Source organism: Aspergillus campestris (genome assembly GCF_002847485.1).
Source record: "Aspergillus campestris IBT 28561 chromosome Unknown P168scaffold_7, whole genome shotgun sequence".
NCBI classification, from domain to species: Eukaryota; Fungi; Ascomycota; class Eurotiomycetes; order Eurotiales; family Aspergillaceae; genus Aspergillus; species Aspergillus campestris.
The window spans coordinates 820,552-839,091 of NW_020194342.1; the positions used below are offsets into that span (position 1 = coordinate 820,552).

The window sequence follows — 18,540 nt, forward strand, 5'->3', positions numbered from 1 at the left end:
ACCGTCAGCGCCCCCGCCATCGTTCCAAGTCTTTTGCTCGGGATCTCCTAAATCGGTAGTGATCTCGACGATTCCCAGCACTCCAGCACTTGTAAACACTCTTTACGCACACATCCTGAACACTTAATCTTACACACACAATCTCCCCCTGACACATAAATCTACCCCCACCTCACTCGGCCACCCGTGCCGCTAAGCAGGCCGACGAAATGATAGGGAACAAAAGCTTATACGAGGCCGCTGGTGGGCGGACAGTGAGCACTAGACCAGACTCATCTTAGTCAAGCCAGCCATTGCCGCCACTGATCGCCCCTCCAGGCTTATTTGAACGACGTGGTTAGGTGCGTCATCGACGAGGCTGTATTACTCCGTGTGTTCACTTTCCAGTCTATGGTTCCCGTGAGAAAAGACTAAATGAATACTACATCAAAATAAAAATAGCCGATCAACCCCGACTCTCACTGAATAGGGGGGTCATGTGTATATGCGGGGGTGTATGCAAAGCGTGGCCCGTAGCCCAAACCTAATAACAAAGTGGTTGCATACTCTCTCCTCCACAGCATTCTCCAGGTTAATTCCCCCCACATACCTGGGATCGGGCCGGGCATATACGCGCGAGTTGCGGCAGGTGCTCCACTGCAGAGTGGACTATTTTCTGTATTTGCTGCGAACTGGTTGTTCATTTCTTCCCCATCTGTTTATTCTAGGAGTGTTTGGTGTCTGTATGGAGGGTACGGCTCATTCACCCATACTTGCTGCCACGCATGTTTTACAGTAACCTAGAAGGCAAGCTTGACTCTATCAACCCAAGCCCAGGGATCGACCGTACGGAGTAGCGTATACAATCATTAGATCTGAAAATTCTAGTAAACAGTCCGCAGATAACCGCCCCGACGTCACACTTTGAGATGCATCTACAAGAGATGACAAAATGGTGATCCAGGCGGCGAATCGACTGGCTAGCCACTCTCGATTTACATCTATGTTGCTCTTTATTCTCAAATGCAGTCATGCGGTTATCTTGAATCACGGGCTTCGGTTTATGAGATTACTACTAAGCGTTGGAATTGTTCCAACTTCTGCTATGTTTTTCTTATAAAATGAGAGGGGGGAAAGAAAAGAAACGGACAAAGGTAAGACTACTAAAGTCCAAGTAGAAAGATGTACGATGGCACAGTGGTCATGGATTTCTATCATTTTAAATTGAAATTATTTTGTCCTCTGTCACTATATGATTAAATGTAACGTTATTGAATAGATTGATCCTTTTACATTGAGATAGAATCTAGCAGGATCCATCGAAAGAGAAAGATATAAGTACAAAAGAGCGATAATTGTATACCACAAAGGTATCTCGGCTTATTAGCAGCTGGTCTCAAATAGATACCATCACCTGAAGAGTCCCAGCAACAGGATTCTATAGTTAGGATTCTAGGCATGGTTATCTATGGGGAAAAGAGATGACAACGCAGAATCTTGTCAAGCTTCAAGTTTCATATGCTTTTGAAGGTGTAGAAACACTGCAAGTTATATATGAATTGGCAAAAGATATGTATACAAGGCCTGCATGATCAGATCATGCATGACCGATCAAATTCACTGTTTCCGTAACCTATGAGTGGGTGTACTTAGAAGTGATTTGGCTGCTGTCGAGATTAGCTACCAGTAACGTGTCCAAATTTATAAAGAACAACTAAAACAAACAGCCGGATCTCACTTGGGCATTCTTGAGCAATCTCCAGGTTCGGTTGAGTTGGAGCGTATAGTGCATTATACGCATGAAGCTATTCATTTATAAACCCCAAGACACATTCAACATGCCCTATCCCAGTAAATCAAACAACACAGTGCTACAGAATATGGAATATCTATATAGCAGATGTGGAGATACTATTAGACCAGTCCAGCAACAATAGCATTTTATCTTATGACGTCCATGAGCTACCTCGAGGCTTTATAATAAGATCATTTTACATGGCGTAGTACCAAGAGGCCTTATATTAGACTCTTAATCGACGCATGAAGACCTTGCTTACACCTATTGGTATCACCAGTTTAGCAACTATCCAGATGAAATTCAACCGGCGCAGGAGACACAGCTGTTCTATCGTGGCAGTTCCCCTTTCCACCGTATGCCTGGGCACTATTCAGAACAATCCTTGATTCATGTTAGAGTGTTAGATGCTGAGTCCAGTACCTCGCCCTAGTGTATTCTACACAAGAGAAGACACAGTATTGACACCTCTGGTGTCCGACTCTTGACTCTGACGAGCCTTGGAGATTTTGCAGAATCAAGCAAGAAATGGACTAATAGAGAGACCTGATAGATTGATCATCATCAATCAAGCGCTTAGTTCATAATTCATATTCGCCGTAAGAGAGCTATTATATTTCCGAATATCACAAAGACCATATTCCAAAGCTTACGACTTTCCTGTGACAATGAACATGGTATTTTAGCCAACTGTGTCGATCAGCAGCAAAAATTACCAAGTAGGGTATTGAAACCACCATAAGTATGACATGCTGACGTCCTTTAGTCTAGCCTACATGACATATACTCATCTTTTCCACAATAGTCGATACGCAAAGCATTGAAAGAGATGGGAATGATCTGATATCAAAGTCCTAAGCACTAATATTAGTTGGCTTTCTTATGCTCATACTGTATACAACAATGTTTGCTGTCTTGCTTGTCGTAGTCTTCAAGGTATCTTTCACTGTTTATATCATATTTAGTGAAGTGAGGCTAATATATTATATACTGCAGAAGATAAGGGAACCACCACTCGGCTACAAAAGATATCATGACACTTTCAGCTTTCGTAAGTAACCCTATATTCAGTGCAATATATGCTAAGCATAAAATTACAATGATCTAGTCAGCCCTAGACGGGAGATATAGCCCGAGTATACAGAGTACATCTTACAGTGTGAGTAGGACTAGTATTCATCACAGCATGAGAAGATAAAGGAATTCAAAATATATATAAACAAATTCAAGACGAACGTCAACACTGAGATCCAGTCCAAAAGCAGAATCAAGTCCGGTGAAAGTCGGGGTAAACGATCAAGCAGCGACCCCACACCGGCTATTCAAATGTCCGTCGGACAACCTCCGAGCATCATCAGATCCTGCTTCTTTTGACTCATGCGTAAAGCCATTAATTGATGCTCATCCATTATTAGCTATAACTCATTTTTCAGCTTATTGTCTATTCTATATTAGAAACCAAAATGAAGACCTACAGCATCGCCGCAATTCCCGCAGACGGCATCGGGCCCGAGGTCATCGAGGCGGGCATCGTAGTCCTCAAAGCTCTCGCCAAAACCCTCAACACCTTCAACCTAAACTTCACAAACTACGACTGGAGCTCGGATACGTACAAGAAAACCGGGGCATACATTCCAGAGGGAGGGCTCGAGGCGCTCAAAAAGCACGATGCCATCCTCTTTGGCGCAGTTGGTGCTCCCGGTCTGTGACTTCCCATACCCCGCACGTCGAAAACACAAGAAATCAAAATAAGCAGAATGAATATCAGTATGAATAGAAATATCCACTGACAAATCAGACGTCCCCGACCACATCTCCCTCTGGGGCCTCCGCCTCGCCATCTGCCAACCTTTCCAGCAGTACGCCAACGTCCGTCCGACCAAGATCTTCCGCGGCACCGAATCCCCGCTCAGAAACTGCGCCCCAGGCTCCCTGGACTGGGTGATTGTGCGCGAGAACAGCGAGGGCGAGTACGCGGGGCAAGGCGGACGCTCGCACCGCGGACAGGCGTGGGAGGTCGCGACCGAGACGGCTATATTCTCGCTCCATGGCGTCGAGCGCATCATGCGCTTTGCGTTTGAGACGGCGCGGAGCCGCCCGAGGAAGCTGCTGACGGTCGTTACGAAGAGTAATGCGCAGCGCAATGGGATGGTGTTGTGGGATGAGGTGGCAAAGGATGTGGCAAGGGATTTCCCTGATGTTACGGTGGATAAGATGCTTGTGGATGCGATGACGACAAGGATGGTGTTGAAGCCGGAGTCGATTGATACTGTTGTTGCTACGAATTTGGTATTTCTCTCCTTTTCTTCTCTTTTTCTGGTCTCGTCTCTTGGGGCACAGCTAACGAGGTGCTAGCACGCGGATATCCTATCTGATCTGGCAGCTGCGCTGGCCGGATCAATTGGCATTGCGCCTACATCAAATCTCGACCCTACTCGTGAGAATCCGAGCATGTTTGAGCCAATCCATGGCTCTGCGTTTGACATCACGGGAAAGGGCATCGCCAACCCTGTGGCGACATTCTGGACGGCGGCAGAGATGCTGGCTTGGCTGGGAGAGGAAGACGCGTCGAAGAAGCTGCTGGAGTGTGTGGAGAATGTCTGCGAGCGGGGGATTCTCACGCGCGATCTGGGTGGAAAGGCGACGACGAAGGAGGTGACGGAGGCTGTTGTTGCGGAGGTTGAGAGGTTGAGGGTGTGATACTATCGTGATCTTTAGGCTATCTACTTCGGTGACTAACTTATCAAGGTCTATCTATCACTGATAACCAGATATTGTAATGGTCAGGTTGGTGTGCATCAATAGCCTCAGCCGTACTATTGGCACATGTATACTGCAGGTTCCCCGCCCATGCATCCCCAAAATCATCAACAAACCCATCATAGACCTAAACATCCCCAGCTATAATCAAACCCACCTATCTACCTCATACCAACAAACCTACTAGTTCCCCAGCAGGCTGCATTAGCAGCAAGGATCGCCTATCTCCCACCAATAACCCCACGCTTTCAACACCCGCAGTCTAAACCCAGTAAGGCTTTCAGATCCTTGCTTCAACAACTACACCAATGACTACACGCTTGGCCCTCTCTTATCAGGGTTCTTGGGGTTCGTGCTGCTAGTTCATTGACCCCAGCTTACTCTATTCAGTAGTGGATTTTCGTAGAGCTGGAGCTGGGTTATCGCGGTGATGTATTGTCGTCTTGGCTAGATAAGGCTTGCTTTTCTTCTCAGCTTGGTATCTCGATAGATTGATAGATAGACCAGCCAAGATGATATTGACGTTGGGGGAGAGGGGATATAATAATGGGTGTTCGGCGCTCTGTGGTTTTGGGTGTGGGAATTGACTGTTGGTGATATAGACGAAACACCTGGGACAGGAATATACTAGAGCCATGGCTGAGGTAGATCCATCCAGTACCATGCAATATGGATAGGCCTCGCTGACAACACTTGACAGCCCGAATATGACCCCTCCGTCCCCCAAGGCGGCGATCCAACAAAGGTCGACGTCAACACTCAGTACGCTGGCTTCGAGTTCAACTACGTCTACATCCTGGCCTGTACCTTTGTCGTGTACCTGATCCTGCCCGGAATCGGACTCCTGTACAGCGGTCTGGCAAGGCGCAAGTCGGCGCTCTCGCTGCTGTTCCAGGCGTTCATGATCCTAGCTGTGTATGCCCCCCCCCCCAAACAAGTGAGACCGTGACAACAATTAATCCATGCAGAACAACATTCCAGTGGTTATTCTGGGGCTACTCGCTCGCATATTCCCGCGATGGGGGCCCATTCATCGGCACGCTCAAGAACTTCGGCATGATGGACGTGCTGGTCGCCCCGTCAGTGGGGTCACCCGTGCTCCCAGAGATCCTGTTCTGTCTGTATCAGCTGCTGTTCTGCGCCTGCACCGTATGTCCTCTCTCTCCCTCTCTCTGCCTCATAGACTGTCGCTCATGTACACTGATCACAACCAGGTGATGATCGTCGTCGGCGGGGCCTTCGAGCGAGGCAACATCGTCCCCTCTCTGATCTTCAGCTTCTGTTGGGCCACAATCGTCTACTGTCCCCTGGCCCGCTGGACCTGGAGTAGCCAAGGCTGGCTGTACAACCTGCCCGCGATTGACTTCGCCGGTGGAGGCCCCGTCCACATTGCGTCGGGGTGTTCCGCGCTGGCGTATGCTCTCGTCCTAGGCAAACGGCGCCACGACGGCGAGGCCTCGCTGCGACGCCCGCATAACCCTACCCTTGTCTTCCTGGGGACTGTCTTTATCTGGACGGGATGGCTCGGTTTTAACGTGAGTATCACTCCTCTCCTCCCCTCCACCGACATCCTCTCCCCGTCCTACGCAGATCGATACTAACAGAAACAGGGGGGGTCCACTCTCAACGCCAGCATGCGCGCCCTAATGGCCATCTTCAACACCAACACAGCAGCCTGCATGGGCGTCCTGGGCTGGGTCCTCGTCGACATGCTCCGCAACAAAGGCAAATTCTCCGTCGTCGGCGCCTGCGAAGGCGCCATCGCCGGCCTGGTAGGCATCACGCCCGCCGCAGGCTGCGTATCGATCTGGCTCGCAGTGGTGATCGGGTTCATAACAGGGATAGTATGTTCACTGCTCCAGAACGTCAACGACTGGCTGCACATCGACGAGGGCATGGACGTGTTCAAGCTTCACGGGGTCGGCGGCATCGTCGGCGCATTTCTGACGGGTTTGTTCGCTACGGAGTCTATCTCGTCGCTAGACGGTGCTACACTCGCCTCTGGCGCTATTGATGGTAATGGTATCCAGGTGGGGTACCAGATTGTGGAGATATGCGCGATCTCGGCTTACTCGTTTGCGGTGTCGTGTGTGTTGTTGCTTGTGTTGAAGTATATCCCCGGGATGAAGCTGCGGGTTGATGAGCAGGGGGAGATGGTGGGGCTGGATCGGGCACAGTTTATTAATGAGCAGATTGGGGATTGGACTTTGGTGGATGGGTTGGCGATGTCGCCGATGCTGGTGGGGGTCAAGCAGGAGCAGGGGTCGTTGTCTGTGGGGCGCGATGTGGAGACCAAGTCGGATGCATAAATCCTTGTGGTATCTATCTTATTTCGAAACTGATTATATATACATTGTTTATATTATTCTTGTCTATCTACCTACCTATCTATCAATTCATCCATCCATCCATATCAAATATGAATGCCGAGTCACTTGAAATTGGATTCGATCTTATATATACGACGACTTGTTTCAAACTATAACCTCACGATACGCCGGTCTTATGGATAACTACTGTAGTAGATTATCTGTGTGTTTGCTTCTTTCCCTAGTATAAAGCATGAAGCGGGGTAAAAATAAGACTATCCTGTCCGGAAGGCTGCTGATTCGATGCTAAAGTGATTCGCTATACGAGACCGTCTTAACTGGCAATATGTCAACAAGCCTTTCTTCCCCCCGGCGCATCCCGCGGCTGTTGCATTGCAGAGGTCAGAGTGACTGAAAGATGTAAAGCTAAGTTGATAGGTATAAATCGATAATTTAAGGGACCTTATCCGTGCAGTTTTGTCAACCTTTGCTTATTATTATGCTGCAGCTTCGTGTGACTAGGCATCTCGGTCACATTCAGCCTTAAGATAACCCCTGTAGACGGTCTTACCTGGCAAACAGAGAATTAGTACTGCAATATATAGCCGAACACAGTACATAAAATTCAGAGTAGAGACTATTCAAAAACATGTTCCCCAATGAGTTATGGATTGGGTTTGGTTGGGCTGTGGGTCTAGTAGTTCTTGACCCATAACGGGATTTGCCGAAGTATATCGAAGACGCAAAGCCACAATGCACCACTATCACTATCTCATGTGATTTCGAAGGCAAAGCTACCAGGATAGGTATATTAGTCCTGATTTTAGGCGAGGAACTCATGATTGAACCAATGCTTCCGTTCTACCTGCTCCCCGCTTTTTCTAACCTCTTCAGGGCTACTAACCTACATCTCACCTCCAGCTGAAAACTTACGTTTCTGCTGTCCCAGCCCTGTCGCTGTTACTCTGTTTGCGCCAAACTTTGCTCTCCCAAGATGGATTCCATGTCAGTTGCAGCTCGTGTTGCCGGGGCCGTTACCCTGGTATCTGAATCTCTCACCACAGGAAAGTCTACTTACCCTGCTTGGGAGGTTTTCTCTCTCCGTTTTTCCCGCAAGACCTATAGCGACCTCAGACATAAGTTCGGGACGCTAAAGGCACTTTTCCTCCTAATGACATTTCCCGATGCCAAGCATATTGTGGATCGAATTGAGAAGCATGTGCTCGATGCTGAAGCAGATGAGCCGATGATGCTACGAAAATCCACGTCCGAAGATTGCACAATGCTAGCTGTTGCTGTATGTCCTGACTACGATATCAAAGCGAACGTTCGTCTAAGAGATACACAGGGAGCTATTGTGGCGCAAGTCGCCATTACCGCCCTAGGACTTGCAGAGCTTGACAAGGTTCATTGGACTGCAGAAGCAGCATTTGTGGCCAGCTTGGCTGCTGGAGGTCTCTCAGTCTTTTGTGCTTGCTTGGTTCAACAAACGATGAGTGGTCTTCTCACCACCAATGATGTTAAGGATTTTTTCAGCCAGCCCAACAGCTCAGAGAAATTTAAATCCCTCGAACCACACCTAGATCAGTTGATATCAGACATGACGAAGGAAAGCCCCGGTGATGAACAGTCCGAAAGACATCGACGGATGACAGAACTGGAGTCGATGATCAAGCAATTCAAAAACAAGAACAAATGGAAATCTGCTTCCTTCCCTTCTATCCTTATGGTCAAGGCACCGACTCTCCTTTTGAAATGTGCACTGATAGCTTTCATCATTGGACTTGGCATCTACTACGGCTGTCTGGCGTTCAGCGACGTGGGTTCTGCGAAGTCTCGAATATCATATTTCTCAATATTCATTATCTATATGATGACTGTTTTTGTCGGTTATCAGATCTATCATTTCCCGTCTATGATGAAGGAACTAGAGCTGGCGCCAGCTCGTCGCTACGCACAAATCATGACCAATGAGCTTGTCAAGCCCCAACGCCGGGAAGAGACTAAGATTTTGCAAAACATCAGGGCACTGTTGAATCCAGACGAGCAGGAAGCAAATCGAGAACATCCATCTGACGATGCTATGTCTTGGGAAGGAAGACTCGAGGACATGGATAGACCCCGGTACGATCCCCCGCATGATAACTCGGTCGAACGGTCCAACAAGAGTGCTGGTGAGACTGCAGAGTGTGTTCGAAGTTATACAGTGTAGCCCTACCTTGGATAGCCTTGGATAGCCTTGGATAGCCCTCAAGAGTATTAGGCAAGCTAGCGTGATTGTAGCCTGGAAAGCACAAGCAGGAACTGGGCGGCGGTGGTAGTGTGGGAATATATCAATCTACAGATAATGGATTATAGATGGATATACTCCGTAGATATATCCTCTATTTACTTATTCCCTCCGTATTGAACCCTGCATAAACAGACCCTGTCAGCAATGCAGCATGAGTCAGACCCACCTACAATTAACTGAACATGTTACCCTAGACCCACTTGAACTTTGACACTGTAGCTTGCAAGCTTGCCTATCTCTTTAATAAATAATAAATCTCCATTTATGTTCATCTCGTGTATGTGACACGATCAGCAGTTGTGCTGGTCTCCTTACTATCCGCTACGGGCGAGACGGGCCTAGAGCCATGCCGCTTCACTAGGCTCATCATTAGTTACTTCTATATAAACATTGTCATTTAACAGTCAGTGCTCCGTGCTGATTACTGACAGCTCAAAAAAGAGAAAGATCACCACGTGTGTCAAATATTGACAAGCAAAGGGCCACCTCATTTCAGAACCCCATTCAAGAACCCCATAGCGCAAATGAACAGGGTAATTTCGACCAAACCCAGAAAAGTAAGGCGGGAAACGGTGATGACGAATGCATCATAACCAACTCGGCCCATGATTGGATCTTCAGGCACGGCCGGACGGGGAGTGGCCGGCAACCCTGGAAACCCTGGGTCGAGCTTACGTCAATGCGACATTCCTCGTCCGGTGTGGGATTGGTGGGGACCAAGTCAATTGGGTTGAGAGTTCATTTAATCTATCCGGGATAATTGCGATGGGTCGGTGGGTTTGGTTAATTTTAGATTTTGCCTTGATTTCTCGGAGGGTTGGACATGGACATGGACATGAACATGAGACATTGTAGGTGGGATATGATCACGCGGCTTCATACCTATATATCATCCTGTATATTATGAAAGTATGGGGTGATGATAGTATACAATGAGGTGACTGTTGAATGTGACTATATGAAACAAGATAAGGCCAACTTCAGCAAGGAAAGTACAGAAAATCAAATAAAAAAGAAGAAAAAAAAGAAAAACGTTACAGCCAGAGAGCTGACTAACCCCATCCGGCTAGCGTGACCCCGGCGATCGGCAGTCGCGTCCTCAGGCCTATCTTTTCCTCTCTCTCTCTCTCTCTCTTATCGCCTCTTTTCTCTTCTTCTCTCCTCTCTCCCTTACCCACTATTCCTCCCCTCCCCTCCCCCTCCTCCTCCATTCCACACGTCCTCTCTTCTAGTTTCGACTCTCGTCGTTAATTCCTGCTTATCTTGCTCCGTTCGAGCAAGGGCCATTCGTTTATTACCCTCTTGATCCTCACCTCCCTAATAATCATAATTGACCCCCCTCCCCGCCTCCTTGCGATACGCCACGGCATCAACACAATAAAAGCTTCACCACTCGAATCGTCCACTCCATTCGCTTGCCAATACATCCGTTCGCTCTCGAGTTATACGTCCAGGCCATGCTGATCGGGATCAACGCGTGATCTGCCGCGAATATCAACCGTCAACCCAATGGGCAAATGTACGGGTTCTTCCCCCATCTGGTCCCCGAGTCTCACCCCGCTGACCCGCACCCAGGGAACTATGGTGTCGTCCTGGACGCAGGCTCGTCTGTAAGTATCGCGACTCTTGTCCCGGTTTCGAAGCTCATCGCCATCAGGGGACCCGAGCGCACGTATATCGATGGCTGAACAACTCGACGGCGCGCAAAGCCGCCGATGACGACGACTTGAGGTCACTCCCGGAGATCAAGACCAAGTCGTCCTGGACTATGAAGACGCATCCCGGTAGGTGTCGGAAACGCCACGCATCTTGTACGCCGCTCATATCGTCCAGGGATATCATCCTTTGCCAGCAGACCGGAAGAGGTCGGCCCCGAACACCTCGCCGAGCTTCTCGACCATGCCCGTCAGATCGTCCCGCGCGAATCTCACAAAGAAACCCCGGTCTTCCTACTCGCCACCGCCGGAATGCGATTGTTGCCCGATCGTGAGCGCACCTTGCTCCTCGACCAGATCTGTTCGTACACCCGCGCCAACTCCGACTTCTGGCTCCCCGACTGCGACGTGCATATCCAGGTCATTCCCGGGGTGACGGAGGGACTGTACGGGTGGGTGGCGTCGAATTATCTGCTCGGGGCGTTTGACGCCCCGGAGGCGCACGAGCACGGGAACGGGCACCACACGTACGGCTTCCTCGACATGGGCGGCGCCTCGGCCCAGATCGCCTTCGCGCCTAATGCCACCGAGAGCGCCAAACATGCCAACGACTTGACCCTGATGCGGCTACGAAATGTCGATGGCTCGTCTCAGGAGCACCGGGTATTTGTCACCTCCTGGCTCGAGTTTGGCGTGAACGAGGCCCGGCGCCGCTATATCGAAGGCCTCCAGGAGGCCAGCGCTGTCGACTCTGTGCGAGAGCTTCCCGATCCCTGCCTTCCGGCGGGATTGCGCACCACGATGGACGGGAAACCCTGGTCTTCCGACTTATCTGGGACCCACCTCGTGGGCACCGGCCGGTTCGACGAGTGCCTGCGACAGACCTACCCGTTACTCGATAAGGATGCGCCGTGCCTGGATCATCCGTGTTTGCTGCATGGCATCCACGCCCCCGCGATCGACTTCGACGTGAACCACTTCATCGGGATCAGCGAATACTGGCATACGACACACGATGTGTTTGAGATGGGTCACAAGGACAAAGCCTACGATTTCAATACTTACCAGGAACGGGTCCAAGCGTTTTGCTCGCAGGACTGGGCCGCCATCGAGAGTGGGATGCAGCGCCACGAGTGGGGCAAGAAGTTGGACCAGGAAAAGGCGCATCAGATCTGTTTTAAGGCCTCCTGGGTCATCAATGTGCTTCACGACGGCATTGGCTTCCCCCGCGTGGGGCTGGAGGATACGAAAGGCTCCCAGCACAACGGCACCGCCGAGCTGCTGTCGCAAACCAAGAGTAAAGGCTACCTCGACCCCTTCCAGCCCGTCAACAAGATCGATTCGACCGAGGTCAGTTGGACGCTGGGCAAGATGGTTCTGTACGCCTCGTCGCAGGTACCCATCGGTGCGGAAGACTCGCTGCCGGTTGGATTCGGCAGCAACGTGGCCGGGGTTCCGGCCGACTTCCAATATCCGAGCGTGGAACTGATGCTGACACCGGACACCCACGGCGAGAGCTGGCATGATGCCCTGCTCCACGGCCAATCGTCACGTCGGGTTCCTGGATTTATTCTGTTTCTGCTCATCATGCTTCTGGCGACATTTTTCCTGTGCGGTCGCGGCCGACGTCTCCGGATGTACCACCGATGCAGCAATCTCTTCCGTCGCAGCCCGTCGCACCCAAACCACCCCAAAAAGCGGCGGTTCCTCGGAGGCAAACTTCCCTTTTTCAGCGCGCGGCCCCCATCCTACGAGCGTGTACTGGAAGACGGCCCCCAGGAGTTCGACCTGGGCAGTGGCGGGTCGAGTCCCAGCTCGCCTGACGGCCACAACTCCGACGCGGAATCAGGCTTCGCCCCGCCGCGGCGGGCCCAGAGCTGGGGCACCAACCACACGCCGAGCTTGAAATTTGGACTGGACAATGCATCGACCGGGACTATTGGCCTCGGCATCTCGGCGGGGTCCGGGACCGCCATGGATCGTGCCGGTCTGGTGGTGCGGACAGAGAGCCGCGATCACCTGGCGCCGGTGGCCCTGGGACCGACGATGAACGGCCGGCGTTCGCGGACTGGCAGTCCCAGTCGAACACAGCAGCATCGGTCTCCAAGCATGACGCCGCTGTCCCACGATTAATGTCCATCACGTTTTATGCATTTTGGAGTTGGTCTGAGGCCGTTGTCGCCGCTTTAGTCGACGGGTGGTGGCGTTTTTTTTTCCCTTTTGTTTGATATAATAATGAAGTTCGCACCAGCGAACTAGGATTAGCTTAATGATTTATGTACCATAGAAGTCAGCTAGACTGACATGATCTTCTTCATACTCCTTATTTTCATACAAAGTACTTCGTAGTGGGATATAGGTATACCTCAAACCCATGTCAGTCGGTAGATATCAGTCACGTGACGTATACCTCACCGCCCGGCAAATCCTAAAGCGGGAAGCTTGCTTTGCTCCAGCGCAGATATCTTCACGACAACGCCTCACATTCCAACAACTCGATACTCCCGGTTTCTTTCTTTCCTTCTCTCTCTTGTTTTATTTATTTTGCATGATACCCATAGACGCAGAAACAAACCACCCACCATGCGATTGACTGTCGAGCTCATCCAAAACTCGCTGTCCTACATCAACCCGCTCAAGGACCGCGAGCTGGACCTCCGAGGTGCGTGATAATACAAACCGCCGCCCTGAAAAGAACAGATACTACGCGGAAGAGCTGGATTGATATTGGTGTTTTTGGATCTTGGTGGTTGTAGGGCATAAGATTCCTGCGATTGAGAACTTGGGTATTGCCAAGGTATGTCACACTTTACTTTTTTATTCCCATCCGGAGAGATCGAATGCACGATTTGGAAGTAGAGAAAGAAAGAAACTGATGGCGGGGACATGTGTAGGAACAAGATGCGATCGATTTCACAGACAACGACCTCTCCTCGCTAGGGAACTTCCCGTTCTTCCCCGCCTGCACACGCTTCTCCTCGCGCGCAACCGCATCAAACACATCCAGTCTTCGCTGCCGGCTTCGCTACCGCATTTGACGACGCTTGTGCTGACGGCGAATAATTTGACCGAGTTGGCGGATCTTGATCCGCTGAGCGGGCTGCCTAAGTTGACGCATTTGGTGTTGCTGGAGAATCCGATTACCAAGAAAGAGGTATTTCCTCACCCCTCTCCCCGGTTTCTTTTCACTGCCGAGAATAAGGACGGCAAATATATTGCCCGCATCCCCCCCCGGTGTTTGAACCAAAAACTACGCTAATGCGGATCGTGTACAGCACTACCGCTCCTGGATCATCTGGCGCATTCCCTCCATCCGCTTCCTCGACTACCAAAAAGTAAAAGACGCAGAGCGCGCCCAAGCGCGCGAACTCTTTGGCGAGTCGCCCTCGCAGCCAACAACCCTCGCATCAAAGATCATGGGCATCAAGTCACGGACGTTCGACGTGCCCTCGTCTGCTGCTCCGGGGGCAGACACGACGCAGGGCGACAAGACGGTGCGGGTTAAGTTGACGGATAAGGAGCGGCGTCGGGTGGAGCGGATGATCCGCGAGGCGAAGAGTCTGGCGGAGATTTCGCGCCTCGAGAAGGAGCTTAATGAGGGCCGTATACCGGGGGGGCCTGGTGGGGGTGTGGGGTATGATGATGATGATGAGGATGAGGATCGGATGGAGACGTGAGGTTAACCTTCTTCCTCCGTATTTTTTTTTACTTTTTGGTCCTTTTGTTTGTTTGAAAGGGTTGATGGGTTCGGCGTTGTTTGTTTGATATTTGATGTTTGAGTGTGGGTTGTTACCCTTTTCTTTTTACATATGAAGAATATGGCATTATATGGTGAATCAAGGAAGGGGGTGATTATCTATCACATTATATGATATTTATAAATAAGGGTAATTTTGACTCTTGATGATCAGCTTATTCGTATATTAGATTGGATACCTTTATACGTATTGTGTCTTGCCTTCCAGGAATTTAGTAGTCCTGTTGGACCAACCCTTTAACCACCTGATATCAAGTATCCGACGGATACCAATAAGTATGAACAGTCAATAGAAAGTACCCAGACTCCGATCGATAAGATCTAGCATTACCCTACGACACCATTAAACGAGAGGTGTGTCCGCGAGCTATACAGGTCTCAATTCGATTCCATCGTGACATGCTGTACCCCTGCCAGTGGCCATTGTCCCTTTTTCTCTACTTGGTTTATTGCGATTGATTTGTCAATGAAAAGCGTTATTCTCTCTCAGATCAAAGCTACAGAATGTGGAGTACACATACCACGAGTGAGATGAACATATCGTTAGTATAGTGCCTCAACATGGGCCTCTTGACGTCCGTGGCTACATCAAGGGAGATTCTCGCGGGGCGAGGGTAGACCATCTGAAAACATTCTTGTGTGAGATTGATCTGATCTTGTAATAGACAAGTGCTACGCGGGCATTCCAGATCTGGCTTTTGAAGATACCGTTGATGTCTGTTTCGTACTTGGTCATGGCCGTACGAACTAGTAGTATGCGCTATACGGAGTTTCCTCTGTGTGTGGTTTGAAGCAGTGCTATCACGCGTCCTTTCTAGATGGTATTTTAAGAATATCGACAGATTGCTGTCTTTGCTTAACGTAGATTCAAACCACGGATATGCAAATCACTTTTCAAGGATTTGTTTGAAACAGTTGGCCGAGTGATTATGTTGTACAGTTGTTGCCAGTGTTGGTGATGTCTTGACGCCATCGATGGATGGCGGGGCGGAGATGCGACATTCTATGGCGGTTGAGTGATGGCACTCAGTATGTGCATGACTGTATTGTATAATAGCAGCAGCTATTGATGATCCTAATAGAGAAGGACAACCTCGAGCAGCATTATAAGGTAAACCATACAATAGTGGAATAGTTAACAGGCAAAACGGACAAGGAATCCGATGCCGATAAGATACCCCGATAAGATAGACAGAAGCGACGACGTCAGGCCATCGTCCAATATTCCAACTACTATCCCCATTCCCCTCTTCCTCTTCCTATCCATATCCAACAACCCTTCAATTCAATCAATTCAATCAATTCCTTACAAACTCACCCAATTCACAAAACAAAAAAGTACAAACCACCAAAGTGGCCACCAAACGCCTCACCACCCTCCTCTCCCACCTATCCAGCCCCTCCCACCCATCCCCCAGAATGTCCTCCTCCACCACCGCACCCTGGCGCACCCCCCTCGAATCAACCCTAACAACCCACTCCACAACCTCCTTCACCCTCTCAACAGCAACACTCGACCCAAAGACAAACCTCCCCGTCCCCCGCTCCCGCACCTGCGAATTCCGCGGCTTCTTCCCCACCCCGCCGCTGCACCCCTCCGCGCTGCAGGCCCTCAGCGCACAAAATGTACCCCTCAACCCGGCGATCTACGAAAGCGATCTGCTCTCGTTTACGACGGATGCCCGTATGGAGAAGACGGCGCAATTGCGCGAGTCTGGTGGGGCCGTTGAGGCGGTGTTTTGGGTGAAGGGCGCGATGGTGCAGTGGAGGGTGAGGGGGTGTGCTTTTGCTATTGGGGGGGGAGGGGAGGAGGAGGGTGCTGCGAGGGAGAGGATTATGGGTCGTTTGAGGAGGATGGGGGAGGCTACGGGGGAAGATAAGGATTGGGATTGGGAGAGGGTGGTGACGGCTTATTTTGCGAATATGTCGCCTGTTATGCGTGGTTCGTATATCCTTCCCCCTGGAATTTGATTGTGTCGTGATTTTGCTTTTCTCCTTTTATTCGATCTTGCGACTGGTTGTTTATTTATGGCTTATTGCTTACCTCTTTACAGGCTCGTTTACAGCACCACCCCCAGGACAGCCCCGTTCTCAAGTCCCCGCAGACCCAAACTACAAGATGGGCCAACCACTCGAGGACTTGAATGACCCAGTAGCTAGGGCTAATTTCCGCGTGGTGGTCATCCTGCCCGATGAGGTAGAGCGGCTGGATTTGTCGGATTATGCGAATGTCACGCGCCGGCGGTGGACGCTGGGCTCTGAGAGTGGGGAGTGGGTTGAGGAGGAGTTGTGGCCTTGATTTGGTTTGTGATGATGTGATGTTTTTTTATGTGGTGCTTGGATGGTATATATGGTTTTATACTAGATACTACTTGGTGGGCGAGGTAGTTCAACTAGTCGTGGGATTGGTTTCTGCGGGCTACATAATATCATTGTTGGGATGACTATATATCTTAGTATAGAACCACAATATTTTTAATATACTGATATATCCTACCAGATTAATACTACTAGAAATTATCATATTTATGATCACAATACAATAATCAGACAGACCAGTTTAACTTGGGATACCAGTCACATCAAGCCCAACCAACATACCAATTCGGTATATTGAGGTGGCGAGGGCGCTGGCTGTGCAGCTTGGGATGGTGGTGAGGTATATGCACGAGCGGGGATTTGTGCATGGGGATCTTCATCGGGGGAATATTCTCCTCCGCCTACAATCCCAATTCAATTTCGATAAGTTATCTACGAAGGAGCCATACGAGTTGTATGGAGAGCCAGACCTTGAGCCTGTCAATCGATATGACGGCCAGCCGCCTCCGGCAGGCGTCCCCAAGCACGGCGTCGTGCCCATCTGGCTCGGGGCATCAAGCGAAAAAGTGACACTCCTAGAAGCAAGCATCGTTCTTACGGATTTCGGCGAGACGTTCTGTCAAGCGCGGGAGAAGAGATTCGGCTCCCGTACGCCCCTTCCCATAAGACCCCCTGAGTCTCGATTCGAGCCGACACAATCGCTTACTTTCTCGTCTGATATCTGGACGCTTGCGTGTACTATCTGGGATATTGTAGCCCAGCGGTCGCTGTTCGAGGGCTTTCTCACGGATGAAGATGAGATGACGTGTCAGCAGATTGCGGCGCTGGGGCCGCTTCCGAGGGAGTGGTGGGGGAGATGGGAGGGTCGGAGAAATCATTTCAATGATAGCGGTGAGTTGAACACTCGGGCTACGTCGCAGTATGGGTCTTTGGAGGTTGCTTTTGAGTTGTTTGTCCGGGAAGCGCGGGTTCGCGAGGGGATGTCGCCGTTTGGATCAGGTGAGCGGGATGCTTTCTTCGAGATGATGCGTTCGATGCTTGCTTTTAGGCCGGAAGAGCGCCTGTCTGCCCAGCAGGTTCTTGAGGCTGAGTGGAAGGTGAAATGGGCTGTTCCTGAGTATGAGAAGATTCGAAGCGAACGGGAAAGCTAGTTGTAGAGTTCCTCCTCCCTGACGGGTGTTTTTGTTTAGGCGTTTGGGCATTTTTCCAGCGTCGGCTTGGATGTAATCCTTATCAATTGGACATTTTGGAGCGAAGGTCATCATAAGTGGAACTCTCCAGGCGAGAGAACTTCTCTTCAATACATGGAAGCCCGGTGTTGCCATAGGATAAACTAGGCAACGTACTGAGAAGCGAGCTATTGACCAACACCGGAGAATTGGCATCATCCTTCGTACCAGTTTACCATACTAATATTTGTTAGTTTTAGCCGGATTATAGCAAAGTCCTGCAGTGGCAGGTCAAGATCACTCCATGTGACTGAGACGACAAAAGTCGCTGCGCCCACACTCAACCGGTCAGTCCGGAAAAGTGGCCCTGATTGGGGACCCCTCCCATCTCCTAGGCAAAGCTGATTGCTAGCTGACGGCTGGACTGCACGCGATGCGAGTGTCATACACCGACAGCAGCAGCGACTGTCTTTTCGTAGTCCCACACTAACGCTAGATAGTCCG

General features: G+C 50.2%; 7 protein-coding genes across 7 annotated transcripts; all 7 read left to right on the forward strand.

The window, feature by feature from the left end:
• Nucleotides 1-3,162: 3,162 nt before the first annotated feature.
• P168DRAFT_270197 (putative tartrate dehydrogenase) lies at nt 3,163-4,533 on the forward strand. Its single transcript, XM_024835193.1, has 3 exons — nt 3,163-3,475; nt 3,573-4,063; nt 4,130-4,533. The coding sequence occupies exons 1-3, from the start codon at nt 3,238-3,240 to the stop codon at nt 4,472-4,474; spliced, it is 1,074 nt and encodes a 357-aa protein (XP_024692319.1). The 5' UTR covers nt 3,163-3,237; the 3' UTR covers nt 4,475-4,533.
• A 636-nt stretch (nt 4,534-5,169) lies between these two features.
• On the forward strand, nt 5,170-7,110 carry P168DRAFT_344864 (ammonium transporter; the record flags this gene model as incomplete). The annotated part of the gene is made up of 6 exons (XM_024841850.1): nt 5,170-5,178; nt 5,235-5,449; nt 5,503-5,683; nt 5,749-6,069; nt 6,145-6,803; nt 7,089-7,110. The coding sequence occupies 6 exons, from the start codon at nt 5,170-5,172 to the stop codon at nt 7,108-7,110; spliced, it is 1,407 nt and encodes a 468-aa protein (XP_024692320.1).
• Nucleotides 7,111-7,619: 509 nt separating this feature from the next.
• Nucleotides 7,620-9,351, forward strand: P168DRAFT_344868 (uncharacterized protein). The gene is made up of 2 exons (XM_024841851.1): nt 7,620-8,140; nt 8,192-9,351. Exons 1-2 carry the CDS (start codon nt 7,838-7,840, stop codon nt 9,053-9,055), a joined length of 1,167 nt encoding a protein of 388 aa, XP_024692321.1. The 5' UTR covers nt 7,620-7,837; the 3' UTR covers nt 9,056-9,351.
• Nucleotides 9,352-10,193: 842 nt separating this feature from the next.
• Nucleotides 10,194-13,111, forward strand: P168DRAFT_290866 (putative nucleoside diphosphatase (Ynd1)). The gene is made up of 4 exons (XM_024837307.1): nt 10,194-10,655; nt 10,712-10,746; nt 10,794-10,920; nt 10,970-13,111. Exons 1-4 carry the CDS (start codon nt 10,646-10,648, stop codon nt 12,922-12,924), a joined length of 2,127 nt encoding a protein of 708 aa, XP_024692322.1. The 5' UTR covers nt 10,194-10,645; the 3' UTR covers nt 12,925-13,111.
• A 157-nt stretch (nt 13,112-13,268) lies between these two features.
• Nucleotides 13,269-14,686, forward strand: lea1 (U2 snRNP complex subunit LEA1). The gene is made up of 3 exons (XM_024837308.1): nt 13,269-13,453; nt 13,548-13,945; nt 14,067-14,686. The coding sequence occupies exons 1-3, from the start codon at nt 13,375-13,377 to the stop codon at nt 14,466-14,468; spliced, it is 879 nt and encodes a 292-aa protein (XP_024692323.1). The 5' UTR covers nt 13,269-13,374; the 3' UTR covers nt 14,469-14,686.
• A 1,186-nt stretch (nt 14,687-15,872) lies between these two features.
• Nucleotides 15,873-16,847, forward strand: P168DRAFT_305064 (uncharacterized protein; the record flags this gene model as incomplete). The annotated part of the gene is made up of 2 exons (XM_024838897.1): nt 15,873-16,490; nt 16,603-16,847. The coding sequence occupies exons 1-2, from the start codon at nt 15,968-15,970 to the stop codon at nt 16,845-16,847; spliced, it is 768 nt and encodes a 255-aa protein (XP_024692324.1). The 5' UTR covers nt 15,873-15,967.
• A 250-nt stretch (nt 16,848-17,097) lies between these two features.
• On the forward strand, nt 17,098-18,312 carry P168DRAFT_167969 (kinase-like protein). Its single transcript, XM_024832878.1, has one exon. It carries the CDS (start codon nt 17,197-17,199, stop codon nt 18,016-18,018), a length of 822 nt encoding a protein of 273 aa, XP_024692325.1. The 5' UTR covers nt 17,098-17,196; the 3' UTR covers nt 18,019-18,312.
• Nucleotides 18,313-18,540: the final 228 nt, after the last annotated feature.

Excerpts from the sequence above, each read along its gene's own strand:
- P168DRAFT_344868 (XM_024841851.1), top strand. The coding sequence starts at position 7,838 with ATGGATTCCATGTCAGTTGCAGCTCGTGTTGCCGGGGCCGTTACCCTG. Across the intron at positions 8,141-8,191 it reads GCACAATGCTAGCTGTTGCT|GGAGCTATTGTGGCGCAAGT; the intron begins GTATGTCCTGAC and ends AGAGATACACAG.
- lea1 (XM_024837308.1), top strand. The coding sequence starts at position 13,375 with ATGCGATTGACTGTCGAGCTCATCCAAAACTCGCTGTCCTACATCAAC. Across the intron at positions 13,454-13,547 it reads CCGCGAGCTGGACCTCCGAG|GGCATAAGATTCCTGCGATT; the intron begins GTGCGTGATAAT and ends TGGTGGTTGTAG. Across the intron at positions 13,946-14,066 it reads ATCCGATTACCAAGAAAGAG|CACTACCGCTCCTGGATCAT; the intron begins GTATTTCCTCAC and ends GATCGTGTACAG.
- P168DRAFT_290866 (XM_024837307.1), top strand. Across the intron at positions 10,747-10,793 it reads TCCTGGACGCAGGCTCGTCT|GGGACCCGAGCGCACGTATA; the intron begins GTAAGTATCGCG and ends CATCGCCATCAG. Across the intron at positions 10,921-10,969 it reads GACTATGAAGACGCATCCCG|GGATATCATCCTTTGCCAGC; the intron begins GTAGGTGTCGGA and ends CATATCGTCCAG.
- P168DRAFT_270197 (XM_024835193.1), top strand. The coding sequence starts at position 3,238 with ATGAAGACCTACAGCATCGCCGCAATTCCCGCAGACGGCATCGGGCCC. Across the intron at positions 3,476-3,572 it reads TGGCGCAGTTGGTGCTCCCG|ACGTCCCCGACCACATCTCC; the intron begins GTCTGTGACTTC and ends CTGACAAATCAG. Across the intron at positions 4,064-4,129 it reads CTGTTGTTGCTACGAATTTG|CACGCGGATATCCTATCTGA; the intron begins GTATTTCTCTCC and ends ACGAGGTGCTAG.
- P168DRAFT_167969 (XM_024832878.1), top strand. The coding sequence starts at position 17,197 with ATGGTGGTGAGGTATATGCACGAGCGGGGATTTGTGCATGGGGATCTT.